Source organism: Phyllobates terribilis, unplaced genomic scaffold (assembly GCF_046119375.1).
Source record: "Phyllobates terribilis strain yellow unplaced genomic scaffold, ASM4611937v1 Scaffold_1923__1_contigs__length_190088, whole genome shotgun sequence".
Classification (NCBI taxonomy): domain Eukaryota; kingdom Metazoa; phylum Chordata; class Amphibia; order Anura; family Dendrobatidae; genus Phyllobates; species Phyllobates terribilis.
In genome coordinates, this window is record NW_027364683.1 from 102,412 (window position 1) to 121,412 (window position 19,001).

Genomic DNA, 19,001 nt, shown 5'->3' on the forward strand with positions numbered 1-19,001 from the left:
CTAAGACCCCCCAATTCTGAGCTGAGACCCCCAGGAATGAGCACTGAGACCCCCCAACTCTGAGGTGAGATCTCCAGGAATGAGAACAGAGACCCTCCGACTGAGCACATAGACCCCCCCGGCTCTGAGCACCGAGACCCCCTATCTTTGAGCTGAGACCTCCAGGAATGAGCTCAGAGATCCTCCGACTCTGAGCTGAGACCTCCAGGAATGAGCACAGGGACCCCTGGACTCTGAGCCGAGACCTCCAGGAATGAGTGCAGAAACCCTCCAACTCTGAGCTGAGACCTCCAGGAATGAGCACAGAGATCCCCTGACCCTGAGCACCAAGACCCCCCAACTCTGGGCAGAGACCTCCAGGAATGAGCACAGAGACCCTCCAACTCTGAGCTGAGACCTCCAGGAATGAGCACAGAGACCCTCCAACTCTGAGCACAGAGACCCCCGAACTCTGAGCTGAGAACTCCAGGAATGAGCACAGAGATCCTCTGAGTAAGCATCGAAACCTCCTGACTTTGAGCACCGAGATCCCCCAACTCTGAGCTGAGACCTCTAGAGATGAGCACAGAGACCCCCCGACTCTGATCACCGAGACCCCCCAACTCTGAGCTGAGACCTCCAGGAATGAGCACAAAAACCCTCTGAGCACAGAGACCCCTGACTCTGAGCACAGAGACCCCCCAACTCTGAGCTGAGACCTCCAGAAATGAGCCCAGAGATCCTCTGACTAAGCATGGAGACCCCCCGACTCTGAGCACTGAGACCCCCGAATTCTGAGCTGAGACCCCCCGACTGAGCACCGAGATCCCGCAACTCTGAGCTGAGACCTATAGGAATGAGCACAGAGACCCCTCAACTCTGAGCCGAGATCTCCAGGAATGAGCACAGAGACCCTCCAACTGAGCACATAGACCCCCCGGCTCTGAGCACTGAGACCCCCCAATTCTGAGCTGAGACCCCCCGACTGAGCACCGAGATCCCCCAACTCTGAGCTGAGACCTATAGGAATGAGCACAGAGACCCCCAACTCTGAGCCGAGATCTCCAGGAATGAGCACAGAGACCCTCCAACTGAGCACATAGACCCCCTGGCTCTGAGCACCGAGACCCCCCAACTCTGAGCTGAGACCTCCAGGAATGAGCACAAAAACCCTCTGAGCACAGAGACCCCTGACTCTGAGCACAGAGACCCCCCAACTCAGCTGAGACCTCCAGAAATGAGCCCAGAGATCCTCTGACTAAGCATGGAGACCCCCCGACTCTGAGCACTGAGACCCCCCAATTCTGAGCTGAGACCCTCCGACTGAGCACCGAGATCCCCCAACTCTGAGTTGAGACCTATAGGAATGAGCACAGAGACCCCCCAACTCTGAGCCGAGATCTCCAGGAATGAGCAGAGAGACCCTCCAACTGAGCACATAGACCCCCCGGCTCTGAGCACCGAGACCCCCTATCTTTGAGCTGAGACCTCCAGGAATGAGCACCTTGACCCCCCGACTCTGAGCTGAGACCTCCAGGAATGAGCACAGAGACCCCCGACTCTGAGCCGAGACCTCCAGGAATGAGCACAGAAACCCCCTGACCCTGAGCACCAAGACCCCCCAACTCTGGGCTGAGACCTCCAGGAATGAGCACAGAGATCCTCCAACTCTGAGCTGAGACCTCCAGGAATGAGCACAGAGATCCTCTGAGTAAGCATCGAAACCCCCTGACTTTGAGCACCGAGATCCCCCAACTCTGGGCTGAGATCTCTAGGGATGAGCACAGACCCCCAGACTCTGATCACCGAGATCACCCAACTCTGAGCCGAGACCTCTAGGAATGAGCATCGAGACCCCCCAACTCTGAACTGAGACCTCCAGGAATGAGCACAGAAACCCTCTGACTGAGCACAGAGACCCCCTGACTCTGAGCTTAGACCTCCAGGAATATGCACAGAGACTCTACGAATGAGCACATAGACCCCCTGACTCTGAGCACCGAGACCCCCTACCTTTGAGCTCAGATCTCAGGAATGAGCACAGAGACCCTCCAACTCAGAGCTGAGATCTCCAGGAATGAGCACAGAGACCCCCCGACTATGAGCACCTTGATCCCCCAACTCTGAGCTGAGACCTCCAGGAATGAGCATTGAGACCCCCGACTCTGAGCATCGAGACCCCCCCAACGCTGAGCTGAGACCTCCAGGAATGAGTACAGAAACCCTCTGACTCTGAGCTGAGACCTCCAGGAATGAGCACAAAGACCCCCCTGACTCTAAGCACAGAGATCCTCTCTCCAACTTTGAGCACAGAAACTCGCCTGACTGAGCACAAAGACCCCCCCACCTCTGAGCTGAGACCTCGTGGACTGAGCACAGAGACCCTCCGACTGAGCACAGAACCCCTCCCCCGACTCTAAGCTCAGAGACCCCTCAACTCTGAGCTGAGACCTCCAGGAATGAGCACAGATACCCCCCGACTCTGAGCACCGAGACCCCCCCAACACTGAGCTTAGACCTCCAGGAATAAGCACAGAGACCCTACGAATGAGCACATAGACCCCCTGACTCTGAGCACCGAGACCCCCTACCTTTGAGCTCAGATCTCAGGAATGAGCACAGAGACCCCCCAACTCTGAGCCGAGATCTCCAGGAATGAGCACAGAGACCCTCCAACTGAGCACATAGACCCCCCGGCTCTGAGCACCGAGACCCCCTATCTTTGAGCTGATAATAAATGGATATGAATAGCGGTACCAGAGCGCCAATAAAAGCGCAAAAATATTAAAAGGACTGATTTATTAATACACACAACGCGTTTCGGTGGACACAGCCACCTTCATCAGGTGTGACAAGCAGCAAACAATTGATCCTTATATACATTTGACTAGGTATACAATTACTTAAAAGGGGCGGGGCCAGATACAGAGTAATACCTCTATATTAACCCCTTGAGTTCATATATGCTCAATAGAGTAAAAAGGATTGTTATAAAATAATGCCTAATGAAGCATATAGGGTTCTTATAAAAAGGATTCGCTGTAAAAAAACAACAACTTGTGAATCCTATAATCTTAATACTTCATAGGATATATTGTCATCTACCACCCTATATTTTAGATTATATAAAAAAATAATAATAATTTTTACATACAACATAAAACAATGCATAAATATAAAGTATAAAATTACAATCAGTTTCTATCATTATAATTAGGAAAAGTAGACGAAGAAAGGAAAGAGAAAAAAAAAAAAAAAATCCCCCCCCAAAAAAAAAAAAAAAAAAAAATAATAATAAAAAAAAATAAATAAAGAAATAAAAAATTTTTCTTTAAATTTTTTCTCCCTTCTCTCTCTCTCTCCTCTCCTTTCCCCTCTTCCCTCCTTCTCTCTCTCCTCCCCCCTCCTCCTCCATATAAAAGATATATATAATAAATTTGCTAAAATATGAAAACAATTATTTAAAAAGTTGTCTTCTCTATATTAAGGTTCCCATTTTGAAAATCCAATGATTTTCACGTGTAATGAGACGATTTAGTCTATCAGGGTGTGTATCAACTATATGATCAATGATAGTTAGTTTTAGGTTATTAGGATTTTTTTGATGTTCTTTTAAGAAATGATTAGAAACACTATGTAGGGGAAAGCCGTTTCTAATATTTTGGCGATGTTTCTTTAATCTGGAGTGCATTTCCTGGATAGTGCGGCCAATGTATTGCAGATAGATCACATATGAGGACTGACATGTAAGTCTAAAGCGAATGGGATATATCTCTCCAGTGACCGCAGAGACGAATGTTTTGGCTCCGTTATCAATGGATTGACAGCATAAGCATTTAGGGACATTACATTTATAACATCCATTATTGCTAATAGGAACTGAATGGTTCGGTCTTCTACCAATTGTTGTATTGCTAGGGGCTATATAGTTTCCTAGATTTTTACTCCTCCGATATATGACATGAGGAAATTCCGGTAAATGACCAGTTATTATTGGATCATTACTTAAAATGAACCAGTATTTTTTTAATAAACTGGATAACACTTGCGTAGGTTTACCATAGGTAGTAATCAGATTTAAACTGAAATCGCTGTATGGCTCTTGGCTGGTATTCTTGGATTTGTTGATACACAGGTTCTGTGATAGGGATCTAGTTTTGGAGAAAGCATCCTCTAATAATTTCCGGGGGTATCCCTTAGCTCTAAAACGTTTTTGTTGCGCGATGGGGACGAGGTTTGCCCCCAGTTATGCAAATCTATATATGGGGGCATTTGAGTCTATCCACATCGCGCAATCCCTCGGCGCCGATAAATCCATCGTTATGTACCGCCGCTTTATAGACGATCTGTTTATTATATGGAGGGGAAATACTGTGGAGGCTGCCAAATTTATTGATGAATTAAACTCTAACGACTGGGGTCTTTCCTTTACCTCTACCATATCTGAGAGTAATATTCAATATCTTGACCTTCAGATAAATATAGACAATTCGGGTAAAATATCCACATCTACCCACTTTAAGGAAGTGGATGTAAAGAGCTATCTTGAATTTGACAGTGGCCATCTACCCAGCTGGATTAGAAATATTCCATACGGTCAATATTGGCGTGTCAGAAAAAATTGTACACATGATTCGGATTTTTTTTCTGGAATCTAAGGTTTTACAACCTGAGCACCGAGACCCCCTATCTTTGAGCTGAGACCTCCAGGAATGAGCACCTTGACCCCCCGACTCTGAGCTGAGACCTCCAGGAATGAGCACAGAGACCCCCGACTCTGAGCCGAGACCTCTAGGAATGAGCACAGAAACCCCCTGACCCTGAGCACCAAGACCCCCCAACTCTGGGCTGAGACCTCCAGGAATGAGCACAGAGATCCTCCAACTCTGAGCTGAGACCTCCAGGAATGAGCACAGAGATCCTCTGAGTAAGCATCGAAACCCCCTGACTTTGAGCACCGAGATCCCCCAACTCTGGGCTGAGATCTCTAGGGATGAGCACAGACCCCCAGACTCTGATCACCGAGATCACCCAACTCTGAGCCGAGACCTCTAGGAATGAGCATCGAGACCCCCCAACTCTGAGCTGAGACCTCCAGGAATGAGCACAGAAACCCTCTGACTGAGCACAGAGACCCCCTGACTCTGAGCAGAGACCCCGCAACTCTGAGCTGAGACCTCCAGGAATGAGCACAGAGACCCCCGACTAAGCTGAGACCTCCAGAAATGAGCCCAGAGATCCTCTGACTAAGCATGGAGACCCCCCGACTCTGAGCACTGAGACCCCTCCAATTCTGAACTGAGACCTCCAGGAATGAGCACTGAGACCCCCCGACTCTGAGCTGAGACCTCCAGGAATGAGCACAGAGACCCGCCGACTCTGAGCACCGAGACTCCCCCAACTCTGAGCTTAGACCTCCAGGAATATGCACAGAGACTCTACGAATGAGCACATAGACCCCCTGACTCTGAGCACCGAGACCCCCTACCTTTGAGCTCAGATCTCAGGAATGAGCACAGAGACCCTCCAACTCAGAGCTGAGATCTCCAGGAATGAGCACAGAGACCCCCTGACTATGAGCACCTTGATCCCCCAACTCTGAGCTGAGACCTCCAGGAATGAGCATTGAGACCCCCCGACTCTGAGCATCGAGACCCCCCCAACGCTGAGCTGAGACCTCCAGGAATGAGTACAGAAACCCTCTGACTCTGAGCTGAGACCTCCAGGAATGAGCACAAAGACCCCCCTGACTCTAAGCACAGAGATCCTCTCTCCAACTTTGAGCACAGAGACCCCCCCACCTCTGAGCTGAGACCTCGTGGACTGAGCACAGATACCCTCCGATTGAGCACAGAACCCCTCCCCCGACTCTAAGCTCAGAGACCCCTCAACTCTGAGCTGAGACCTCCAGGAATGAGCACAGAGACCCCCCGACTCTGAGCTGAGACCTCCAGGAATGAGCACAGAGACCCGCCGACTTTGAGCACCGAGACCCCCCCAACTCTGAGCTTAGACCTCCAGGAATAAGCACAGAGACCCTACGAATGAGCACATAGACCCCCTGACTCTGAGCACCGAGACCCCCTACCTTTGAGCTCAGATCTCAGGAATGAGCACAGAGACCCCCCAACTCTGAGCCGAGATCTCCAGGAATGAGCACAGAGACCCTCCAACTGAGCACATAGACCCCCCGGCTCTGAGCATCGAGACCCCCTATCTTTGAGCTGAGACCTCCAGGAATGAGCACCTTGACCCCCCGACTCTGAGCTGAGACCTCCAGGAATGAGCACAGAGACCCCCGACTCTGAGCCGAGACCTCCAGGAATGAGCACAGAAACCCCCTGACCCTGAGCACCAAGACCCCCCAACTCTGGGCTGAGACCTCCAGGAATGAGCACAGAGACCCCCGACTCTGAGCCGAGACCTCCAGGAAAGAGCACAGAAACCCCCTGACTCTGAGCACCAAGACCCCCCAACTCTGGGCTGAGACCTCCAGGAATGAGCACAGAGATCCTCCAACTCTGAGCTGAGACCTCCAGGAATGAGCACAGAGATCCTCTGAGTAAGCATCGAAACCCCCTGACTTTGAGCACTGAAATCCCCCAACTCTGGGCTGAGATCTCTAGGGATGAGCACAGACCCCCAGACTCTGATCACCGAGATCACCCAACTCTGAGCCGAGACCTCTAGGAATGAGCATCGAGACCCCCCAACTCTGAGCTGAGACCTCCAGGAATGAGCACAGAAACCCTCTGACTGAGCACAGAGACCCCCTGACATTGAGCAGAGACCCCCCAACTCTGAGCTGAGACCTCCAGGAATGAGCACAGAAACCCTCTGACTGAGCACAGAGACCCCCTGACATTGAGCAGAGACCCCCCAACTCTGAGCTGAGACCTCCAGGAATGAGCACTGAGACCCCCCGACTCTGAGCTGAGACCTCCAGGAATGAGCACAGAGACCCCCCGACTCTGAGCACCGAGACCCCCCCAACTCTGAACTTAGACCTCCAGGAATATGCACAGAGACTCTACGAATGAGCACATAGACCCCCTGACTCTGAGCACCGAGACCCCCTACCTTTGAGCTCAGATCTCAGGAATGAGCACAGAGACCCTCCAACTCAGAGCTGAGATCTCCAGGAATGAGCACAGAGACCCCCCGACTATGAGCACCTTGATCCCCCAACTCTGAGCTGAGACCTCCAGGAATGAGCATTGAGACCCCCCAACGCTGAGCTGAGACCTCCAGGAATGAGTACAGAAACCCTCTGACTCTGAGCTGAGACCTCCAGGAATGAGCACAAAGACCCCCCTGACTCTAAGCACAGAGATCCTCTCTCCAACTTTGAGCACAGAAACTCGCCTGACTGAGCACAGAGACCCCCCCACCTCTGAGCTGAGACCTCGTGGACTGAGCACAGAGACCCTCCGACTGAGCACAGAACCCCTCCCCCGACTCTAAGCTCAGAGACCCCTCAACTCTGAGCTGAGACCTCCAGGAATGAGCACAGAGACACCCCGACTCTGAGCTGAGACCTCCAGGAATGAGCACAGAGACCCCCCGACTCTGAGCACCGAGACCCCCCCAACTCTGAGCTTAGACCTCCAGGAATAAGCACAGAGACCCTACGAATGAGCACATAGACCCCCTGACTCTGAGCACCGAGACCCCCTACCTTTGAGCTCAGATCTCAGGAATGAGCACAGAGACCCTCCAACTCAGAGCTGAGATCTCCAGGAATGAGCACAGAGACCCCCCTGACTCTAAGCACAGAGATCCTCTCTCCAACTTTGAGCACAGAAACTCGCCTAACTGAGCACAGAGACCCCCCACCTCTGAGCTGAGACCTCGTGGACTGAGCACAGAGACCTCCGACTGAGCACAGAACCCCTCCCCCGACTCTAAGCTCAGAGACCCCTCAACTCTGAGCTGAGACCTCCAGGAATGAGCACCGAGACCCTCCGACTCTGAGCACCGAGACCCCCCAACTCTGAGTTGAAACATCCCAGACGGAGTACAGAGACCGCCCAGATTTGAGCACATAGACCCCCCGATTCTGAGCTGAGATCCCCCGGACTCTGTGCAGAGACCTCCCGTCCTCCCCCCTTGAGACTAAACACAGACCTCCCACCCCCTGACAATGAGCGCTGACCATCACCACGCAAGACCAATATACATGGAAGACCCGCTATAAACTGTGCGCATGCAACCACCATCCTGCCATAGGCATGAGCGGCAATAATAACCACTGTGTAGAGAGTCCATGGGGTCTGGAGAGCTGAGGGGAGTGAATACTAATGATCCTTTATATTTCCTAACTCCGATCATCTGGTCTGAAAAGAGCAATGAGAAGACGACTGCTCTAATCTGTCAGGAAGGACATCCATGGTAGAGCACTGTTCCTGCCCCTCGCAGCCCCATTCTCCAGGGCCTCCGTCCCAAGCAGTTCCTGTCCCCCACCACCCATCCTACACGTCCTTAGTACCCTGAACCCATCCTTTGTCCCGCGCAGCCCATACTCTGCCCCCAAATGGCCTGTCCTCTGTCCTCCCCGTCTCCTCTGGTCACCGTCTCCTCTGGCCCCCAAGCCGCTACTTCCTCATGTGGCGCCCCAGAAGGTTCGACCGCCACAGGGATGCTGCACCTCTCTAATGGGGTGTAGTGTTCCTCCTCCGAGGTAAGAACAGTGTGATGGTCAGGACCCTACCTCCACATCCAACACGACACTTCTCCACCAGAGGGGGCTAGTAGGCACTAGTGTGCTGCCCCTACTGGGAATTGAGAGACTGGGGAACCAAAAGATAGGGGGAACCAAGTAGTGGGTGAGGGTGGAGGACTCACATTTAGTTTACACTTAATATTTCATATTTAATATACAGCCATCTTGGGCTCATGGTCTTTGGATTGTGATCTCCCTCCCTGAACGTGGATCCTGTGTGGACCTGCAGCGGATGGAGACACGGCCCTCGTACCCCGGCCTTGGGTCGAGGGGCAGGTTCAAGTTAACATATGTCTCAACCCGGTCAAGGACCATGACCAAAAAGGCCCGGAGCTTAGGAGTGTACTGCAGTGTATTTGCACTGCAAATGCCCCCGACACCTGACTTTGCTACTCTATGTCCTAGTCAGGGAAGCCCGGCAGGGCCAGAGGATCCCACCAGGTAACGGACGGAGCGGAGCTGCCACCCGTACCCTGTTTCTGAGCGTAGTCCAGAGAGAGACCCGGCCTATCCACACACACACGAACAGGAAAGTTTAGGAACACTCTGGTGCGGGGTCCTGATTAAGCACTGGAATTATTCGGAGGTTGTCGGACCCCCGTCCCTGGTGACCGCAGAACTCCGCGAGGAGCAGGGAGAAGCCTTGCAGCTGCACTCTCCACCATGAGTAAATAACCCTGGAAGTCGACCCCTATGGCCTCCGGACTCTTTATTTCTGCACTGCATCGCACCACGCAGCACCAGACATCCTAGACTACGACTCCCGACATTCTTGCTTTCTGCCCTGAGGCCCTGCTCCGCCTGTGGGGAGTAGTATCAGCGACAGCTGCCACAACATCCCACCTCAGAGGACTGCCGCAGCGCTGGTGGTCGTCACCAGGTGCCACAGGTGGCGTAGTCGAGAGCAACCACTGAACCCTGATAGCCCTTACATCCTTTTTAATGTGACGGCCCTGGGCACGGGACGGGTCCAGGCCACGGCTACAACCCACTAAACACCTGACCCGGCTCTGGGTACCCCCATCTTCCCAGGGCAGGGCTGCGAGAGTCACACTCACATTGTGGAACTTTCGGACTTTGGTCTTGATCGGGTTTTCAGTATGAAGGATGCTCCTTCTTCAGGATGATAAGTCACCTTGTTCTACCATGAGGACTGTTTAATTTTTTATCAACATTTGAAGAAGAATTGTGACCAATCAGACATGTGCACATTATTAGGACCCTCCTGATGACTGTGTGCACATTACTGAGACCCTCCTGATGACTGTGTGCACATTACTGAGACCCTCCTGATGACTGTGTGCACATTACTGAGACCCTCCTGATGATTGTGTGCACATTACTGAGACCCTCCTGATGACTGTGTGCACATTACTGAGACCCTCCTGATGACTGTGTGCACATTACTGAGACCCTCCTGATGACTGTGTGCACATTACTGAGACCCTCCTGATGATTGTGGGCACATTACTGAGACCCTACTGATGACTGTGTGCACATTACTGAGACCCTCCTGATGACTGTGTGCACATTACTGAGACCCTCCTGATGATTGTGTGCACATTACTGAGACCCTCCTGATGACTGTGTGCACATTACTGAGACCCTCCTGATGACTGTGTGCACATTACTGAGACCCTCCTGATGATTGTGTGCACATTACTGAGACCCTCCTGATGACTGTGGGCACATTACTGGGACCCTCCTGATGATTGTGTGCACATTACTGAGACCCTCCTGATGACTGTGTGCACATTACTGAGACCCTCCTGATGACTGTGTGCACATTACTGAGACCCTCCTGATGATTGTGTGTACATTACTGGGACCCTCCTGATGACTGTGTGCACATTACTGAGACCCTCCTGATGACTGTGTGCACATTACTGAGACCCTCCTGATGATTATGTGCACATTACTGAGACCCTCCTGATGACTGTGTGCACATTACTGGGACCCTCCTGATGACTGTGGGCACATTACTGGGACCCTCCTGATGATTGTGTGTACATTACTGAGACCCTCCTGATGACTGTGTGCACATTACTGAGACCCTCCTGATGATTGTGTGTACATTACTGGGACCCTCCTGATGACTGTGTGTACATTACTGAGACCCTCCTGATGATTGTGTGCACATTACTGGGACCCTCCTGATGATTGTGTGCACATTACTGGGACCCTCCTGATGATTGTGTGCACATTACTGAGACCCCCCTGATGACTGTGTGCACATTACTGGGACCCTCCTGATGACTGTGTGCACATTACTGAGACCCCCCTGATGACTGTGTGCACATTACTGGGACCCTCCTGATGACTGTGGGCACATTACTGAGACCCTCCTGATGACTGTGGGCACATTACTGAGACCCTCCTGATGATTGTGTGCACATTACTGAGACCCTCCTGATGACTGTGTGCACATTACTGAGACCCTCCTGATGATTGTGTGCACATTACTGAGACCCTCCTGATGACTGTGTGCACATTACTGGGACCCTCCTGATGACTGTGGGCACATTACTGAGACCCTCCTGATGATTGTGGGCACATTACTGAGACCCTCCTGATGACTGTGTGCACATTACTGAGACCCTCCTGATGATTGTGTGCACATTACTGAGACCCTCCTGATGATTGTGTGCACATTACTGAGACCCTGTCACGGGTGTGTTGCCACGAAGATCGTCACGAGTACACAGCCTGACTTCTCGCAGCTGACTTTTTGGTGCTTTGTGTTTTCGGCAGTGAGGGAGTTAATTCTCTCTCTCTCTGTGCTAGACGAGGTCCAGCCTCGCCCAGCTGCAATCAATGCTGCTGTAGTGAGTCTCCTTCAAATGCCTGCTGGTCTGTTTGGGAAGTGTCGGTGAAAGCATTTCATTCAGACTGACAGAGCGGATCGTGGTGTTTGGAGTTGCTGAGATAAGTGTATTTGGAGTGTTTTTTCCCTTCCTCGCTTTATCATTTATCTCCTTTCCCGTTGGTGTTCCCTCTGTTGTAGTTGAGAAGTTGTTTGTATGCAAGGTGGTTTTGGTTTTTCCCTTGTACTGTCTCGTTCGTCTAAATACTGTGCATATTATTTCTTGTTCCCTTTGGTTGTGATCGGGGTCCTTCTCAGGACTAGATTACTGAGGTGCAGGGATCTTCAGGAGGTAGGGGTTACGCTGGCGGCCTGGACCTCTGTACCTTTAACAGTACCTCCAGGTTGAGGGATTAGTCAGGGCCCCAGCTTAGGGTCAGCTTAGGCCCCCTACCTCCAGTATACAGAGACAGCGTGACATTTTCACCGACCCACTTAGTTTTTCTCCAGCTACTATGGATCCAGTAGCCGGTCTAGCTCGGCAATTGCAGAGTTTGTCCATGGAGCTGGCGGACGTTAGGTCCAAGGTTTGGCATCCTCAGGAGCAAGCCGGACCAGAACCTAAAGTAGCTCTCCCTGATAGGTTCACTGGGGGGCGGGACAAGTTTTTTGTTTTCCGGGAGGCATGTAAATTGTACTTTCGGCTGCGGCCTCGGTCATCGGGGAGTGAAGAACAAAGGGTGGGAATTGTCATCTCGCTCCTACAAGGGGACCCACAATCTTGGGCGTTCTCTCTTCCCCCGGGTTCCCCGGCTCTCCAGTCAGTGGATAGGTTTTTCGCTGCCCTGGGACTCGTATATGATGACCCAGATCGGATCTCCCTTGCTGAGTCTAAGTTACGTAGGATCCAGCAGGGAGATCGTCCGGCGGAGGAATTCTGTTCGGAGTTCCGTAGGTGGGCCACGGACACCCAGTGGAATGACCCGGCTCTTAGGAGCCAGTTTTGTCATGGGTTATCTGACAAATTACAGGATGTGTTGGTACAGTATGACTCTCCCGTGTCTCTGGAAGCCGCTATGGCCCTCGCTATTCGCGTGGACAGACGGCTTCGGGAGAGGTGCGGGATAACTCTACCCCCTGTGATGACTCCACCTCCTACAAGGTCCCCTCATATGGTGGTTCCCCTGGTCAGTCCAGAGGAGCCTATGCAATTAGGAGGGACATCATTTCGGGGGAGGGGACCGGTGGTGCGCCATAAGGCAGGAAGGTGTTTCTTCTGCGGCAGAAAGGGACATTTTATTGGGGGGTGTCCATCCCGTCCCTTGCAGAGTGAAGAGTCGTCGGAAAACTGTTGATCCCAGGTTGTGTGGTGGACGGCAATCTGGGAGTAGGTATTTCGTCCCTAGGTTCGTCTCAGTTTCTCGTACCGGCGGAGGTGGTGGTGGGTACAAGAACTGAGAGGATATCTGTTCTTCTGGATAGTGGGGCCGGGGCTAATCTGGTTGATGCTCGGTTTGCCCGGGTTCAAGGTATGCGATTGAGTGAGTTGGCTAAACCCATCCCCATATTCTCGATCGATGCCAGGCCTCTCGGGCAGGGAAGTTTTTTGCAAGTTGTGCATGACGTAAAACTTCAAGTGGGGGCAATACATAAAGAACTGTTGTCTTGCTACGTGTTGGAGGGTCTTCCCACTCCTATTGTGTTGGGCCTTCCTTGGTTAGCTAAGCATAACCCGGTTATTAATTGGCAAACCAGGGAGATAAGCCAATGGAGTAAATTCTGTAATAAAAACTGCATGAACACGGTCATTGGTGCGGTTACTCCTAGGGTCTTACCTCCATTTCTGGCGGACTTTGAGGATGTATTCTCGGAGAAAGGGTGTCAGGAACTACCTCCTCATCGCGAGTATGACTGTTCTGTAAAACTGCTCCCTGAGGCCAAGTTACCTAAAGCTAGGTTGTATAACCTTTCTGGTCCTGAGAGGCAGGCCATGAAGGATTATATCTCAGAAAGTCTGGCTAAGGGGCATATTAGACCTTCATCTTCACCGGTGGCTGCGGGGTTCTTCTTTGTTAAGAAGAAAGATGGAGGCCTACGCCCTTGCCTGGATTTCCGTGAACTTAATCGGATTACGGTCCGAGATCCGTATCCGCTCCCACTTATTCCCGATCTCTTTAATCAGATCGTGGGCGCCAAATGGTTTTCTAAGTTGGATCTCAGGGGGGCGTACAATCTGATTAGGATGAAGGAGGGGGATGAGTGGAAGACGGCGTTTAACACTCCGGAGGGGCATTATGAGAACCTTGTCATGCCATTCGGTCTGACTAATGCCCCGGCGGTGTTCCAACACTTTGTTAATGACATTTTTCGCCGCTTGGTGGGACAGTTTGTTGTTATATATCTGGATGATATCCTAATTTACTCGCCGGATCTGGTGTCTCATCAGGAGCATGTTAGGCAGGTGTTACAGATCTTGCGGGATAATAAACTGTATGCCAAGTGGGAAAAGTGTGTGTTCGCCGTACAGGAACTCCAGTTTTTAGGCTTCCTGGTTTCAGCGTCGGGTTTTCGTATGGACCCTGGGAAAGTGCGGGCAGTTCTTGAGTGGGATCGGCCAGAGAATCTTAAGGCACTACAACGTTTCCTGGGGTTTGCTAATTATTACCGAAAGTTCATTCGTAATTTCTCGTCCATGGTTAAGCCTCTCACTGACATGACTAAAAAGGGGACGGATTTTTCTAGGTGGTCTGACAAGGCTTGTCAAGCATTCTCCTCTTTGAAAAAATGTTTTGCCTCGGCGCCCATACTCATTCAACCTGATGCGTCTCAGCCATTCATTGTAGAGGTAGACGCTTCCGAGGTAGGGGTGGGAGCAGTATTGTCACAGGGTTCGTCCCCTGGTAAGTGGCATCCGTGCGCCTTTTTCTCTAAAAAATTGTCGTCCGCTGAGAGGAATTACGATGTCGGCAATAGGGAACTCTTGGCCATTAAGTTAGCTTTTGAGGAGTGGCGCCATTTTCTGGAGGGGGCAGTTCATCCGGTCACCGTCATCACCGATCACAAGAACCCGCTATATCTGGAGTCCGCGAAACGTCTGAATCCCAGACAAGCTAGGTGGTCATTGTTTTTTACCAGGTTTAATTTTGTCGTTACATATCGTCCTGGGTCAAAAAATGTAAAGGCGGATGCCTTATCTCGTAGTTTCCCGGGGGCCGGGAATACGGACGACCCGATTCCTATCCTTCAGGAGGGGGTGGTGGTTTCGGCAGTATGCTCTGAGCTGGAGGAGGAGGTATTGGAGGCTCAGGGGGACGCCCCTGTTGGACCTCCAGGGAGATTGTTTGTTCCAGATCAGTTGCGACAAAAGGTGATCGAGGCACACCATAACTCAGTTTTTGCAGGACACCCGGGGAGTAAAGCTACTGTGGATCTCCTCTCGCGTCGGTTTTGGTGGCCTAACTTACATAAGGAGGTGGTAACTTTTGTCGCGTCCTGTGGGGTTTGTGCGCGCTCTAAGACCTCACATACCCGTCCGTCTGGGGCCCTCTTACCTTTGAAGATCCCGGAGCGTCCTTGGACTCATCTGTCTATGGACTTTATTACGGACCTCCCTCCGTCTTCGGGTAAAACGGTCATACTCGTTGTAGTGGACAGGTTCAGCAAGATGGCACATTTTATCGCTCTTCCGGCTCTCCCTAATGCTAAAACTCTTGCGCAGGTGTTCATTGGGGAGATTGTGAGGCTTCACGGGGTACCCTCCGAGGTGGTGTCTGATCGGGGGTCTCAGTTTGTGTCCAAGTTCTGGAAGGCGTTTTGTGCACGGCGGGGGATGCAGTTGTCATTCTCATCGGCTTTTCATCCTCAGACCAATGGTCAGACGGAACGTATGAACCAGAGCTTGGAGACATATCTCCGGTGTTTTGTGTCAGAGAACCAGGAGGACTGGGCTTCTTTCTTACCTCTGGCAGAGTTTGCTCTTAATAATAGGCGGAGCGAGTCCACTGGTAAGTCCCCGTTTTTTGGGGCATATGGTTTTCACCCCCAGTTTTGTACTTTCAGTAGGGGGGGCTCTTCGGGGGTTCCTGAGGAGGAACGATTTTCCTCATCACTCGCTTCAGTATGGAGAGGGGTGCTGAAGAATCTGAATACTATGGGGAACCGATACAAACGTATGGCTGATAGGAGGAGAGTGTCTGGTCCGGACCTAAGTGTGAACGATCGGGTATGGTTGTCTACCAGGAATATAAAACTTAAGGTTCCCTCCTGGAAACTGGGTCCCAGGTTCATCGGGCCGTACAGAATCAGTTCTATTATTAATCCGGTGGCATTCCGTCTTGACCTCCCCCCTACGTTTAAAATTCACAACGTGTTTCACAGATCATTGCTTAAGAGGTATGTGGCGCCGGTGGTACCGTCACCTTTACCTCCCCCTCCAGTGGTTGTCAGTGGTAACTTGGAGTTCCAGGTATCGAGGGTCATTGATTCACGCTTTAATCGCCGGTCCCTTCAGTACCTGGTTCATTGGAAGGGGTATGGTCCTGAGGAGAGGATGTGGGTTCCTGCGTCGGATATTAACGCAGACCGATTAGTTCGGGCCTTCCACACGACTCACCCGGATAAACCTGGCCCTGAGGGTCCGGAGGCCCCTCGTAGAAGGGGGGGTACTGTCACGGGTGTGTTGCCACGAAGATCGTCACGAGTACACAGCCTGACTTCTCGCAGCTGACTTTTTGGTGCTTTGTGTTTTCGGCAGTGAGGGAGTTAATTCTCTCTCTCTCTGTGCTAGACGAGGTCCAGCCTCGCCCAGCTGCAATCAATGCTGCTGTAGTGAGACTCCTTCATATACCTGCTGGTCTGTCTGGGAGGTGTCGGTGAAAGCATTTCATTCAGACTGACAGAGCGGATCGTGGTGTTTGGAGTTGCTGAGATAAGTGTATTTGGAGTGTTTTTTCCCTTCCTCGCTTTATCATTTATCTCCTTTCCCGTTGGTTTTCCCTCTGTTGTAGTTGAGAAGTTGTTTGTATGCAAGGTGGTTTTGGTTTTTCCCTTGTACTGTCTCGTTCGTCTAAATACTGTGTTTGGGCATATTATTTCTTGTTCCCTTTGGTTGTGATCAGGGTCCTTCTCAGGACTAGATTACTGAGGTGCAGGGATCTTCAGGAGGTAGGGGTTACGCTGGCGGCCTGGACCTCTGTACCTTTAACAGTACCTCCAGGTTGAGGGATTAGTCAGGGCCCCAGCTTAGGGTCAGCTTAGGCCCCCTACCTCCAGTATACAGAGACAGCGTGACAGACCCTCCTGATGATTGTGTGTACAAGACTGGGACCCTCCTGATGATTGTGTGTACATTACTGAGACCCTCCTGATGACTGTGTGCACATTACTGAGACCCCCCTGATGACTGTGGGCACATTACTGAGACCCTCCTGATGACTGTGGGCACATTACTGAGACCCTCCTGATGATTGTGTGCACATTACTGAGACCCTCCTGATGATTGTGTGTACATTACTGAGACCGTCCTGATGATTGTGTGTACATTACTGAGACCCTCCTGATGATTGTGGGCACATTACTGAGACCCTCCTGATGATTGTGTGCACATTACTGAGACCCTCCTGATGATTGTGTGTACATTACTGAGACCGTCCTGATGATTGTGGGCACATTACTGAGACCCTCCTGATGATTGTGGGCACATTACTGAGACCCTCCTGATGATTGTGTGCACATTACTGAGACCCTCCTGATGATTGTGTGTACATTACTGAGACCCTCCTGATGATTGTGTGCACATTACTGAGACCCTCCTGATGACTGTGGGCACATTACTGAGACCCTCCTGATGATTGTGTGTACATGACTGGGACCCTCCTGATGACTGTGTGCACATTACTGAGACCCTCCTGATGACTGTGTGCACATTACTGAGACCCTCCTGATGACTGTGGGCACATTACTGAGACCCTCCTGATGACTGTGGGCACATTACTGAGACCCTCCTGATGATTGTGGGCACATTACTGGGACCCTCCTGATGATTGTGTGCACATTACTGGGACCCTCCTGATGATTGTGGGCACATTACTGGGACCCTCCTGATGACTGTGTGCACATTACTGATACCCTCCTGATGACTGTGGGCACATTACTGGGACCCTTCTGATGATTGTGTGCACATTACTGGGACCCTCCTGATGATTGTGTGCACATTACTGGGACCCTCCTGATGATTGTGTGTACATTACTGAGACCCTCCTGATGATTGTGTGTACATTACTGAGACCCTCCTGATGATTGTGGGCACATTACTGAGACCCTCCTGATGATTGTGTGCACATTACTGGGACCCTCCTGATGATTGTGTGTACATGACTGGTACCCTCCTGATGAATGTGTGCACATTACTGAGACCCTCCTGATGATTGTGTGTACATGACTGGGACCCTCCTGATGACTGTGTGCACATTACTGAGACCCTCCTGATGACTGTGGGCACATTACTGGGACCCTCCTGATGATTGTGTGCACATTACTGGGACCCTCCTGATGACTGTGTGCACATTACTGAGACCCTCCTGATGATTGTGGGCACATTACTGAGACCCTCCTGATGATTGTGTGCACATTACTGGGACCCTCCTGATGATTGTGACGCGCCCCTGGGCCTGAGTCGCGCAGCGTTGCGCACGCGGGAGCCTACCCGGAGCCGGATCTGATAGGGGTAGTAGTCTCGTGGCGGTGACCCGGTCCGTGCCCAGGGAGTCAAGCTGAGTGGCAGAGTTTAGCAGAAGATGGTACGGTGTTCGACTACGCCACCCGTTGAATGCGGCTATGAGACCGCCGCTGCAGGGCAGACCGCTGAGGCCGGTGGTACGATTGTGCAGCGTAGATGGTATAACCCCCAACGGGAGGGGTATGGCCTCAGGGCAGCCGACGTGTTTGAAGGGGGTAGCAGAATAGCATGCAGGTAGCAGGAACCACTCAGAGACGGTGCGGTGTAGTTCAGGGTCTTTACTGATGACAAAGGTAGACCCTCCCGGACTACTGGCTAGCGATCGGGACCTGGTCAGTCCGTGAGCAGATGGGATCTCCCCTGGCCAGGCGGAGTTGTAGGCCTCCCCAACTAATTGTACTCTTCTGGCTACCTTGCTAGAGGCGGGTAAAAGTAGCCCACGTCCCTGAGTGTACCGTGTGGTGCTCACCCGTATGGCCGGTGACTCGGGGCCTTCTGGTAGCTTCCGCTCCACGACGGCGGTGCTGGTCCCTTGCGTGTGACCGTGCCTTCGGGTTTCTTGGCCAGAGGACCTGAAATCCCCTGCCGGTCGGTTTCTGCTGCTGGGTAAGGATTAGTCCCCACAGCCTCGGACTCCGGGTCCGGTGAGAACTCTTCAATCAGGGCGAGCTCTACAGCTTCCAGCCCCTGACCTCTTTTAGCACTGCTCCCACAGAGCTCCTGATCTTTCTTTCCTATAGCTGCTCCTCTCCAGACCAGAC

The 19,001-nt window shown here is 51.7% G+C and overlaps 1 protein-coding gene across 1 annotated transcript in view; it reads right to left on the minus strand.

Moving 5' to 3' along the window:
- The window catches only part of SLC15A5 (solute carrier family 15 member 5), a gene marked incomplete at its 3' end in the record, with an annotated part of 159,394 nt that overhangs the window by 96,330 nt on the left and 44,063 nt on the right, over positions 1-19,001 (minus strand). Inside the window, exon 2 of the mRNA XM_073669080.1 lies at positions 686-827. Within this exon, the coding sequence (XP_073525181.1) occupies positions 686-827 (142 nt within the window). The remainder of the gene's footprint in view (positions 1-685; positions 828-19,001) is intronic.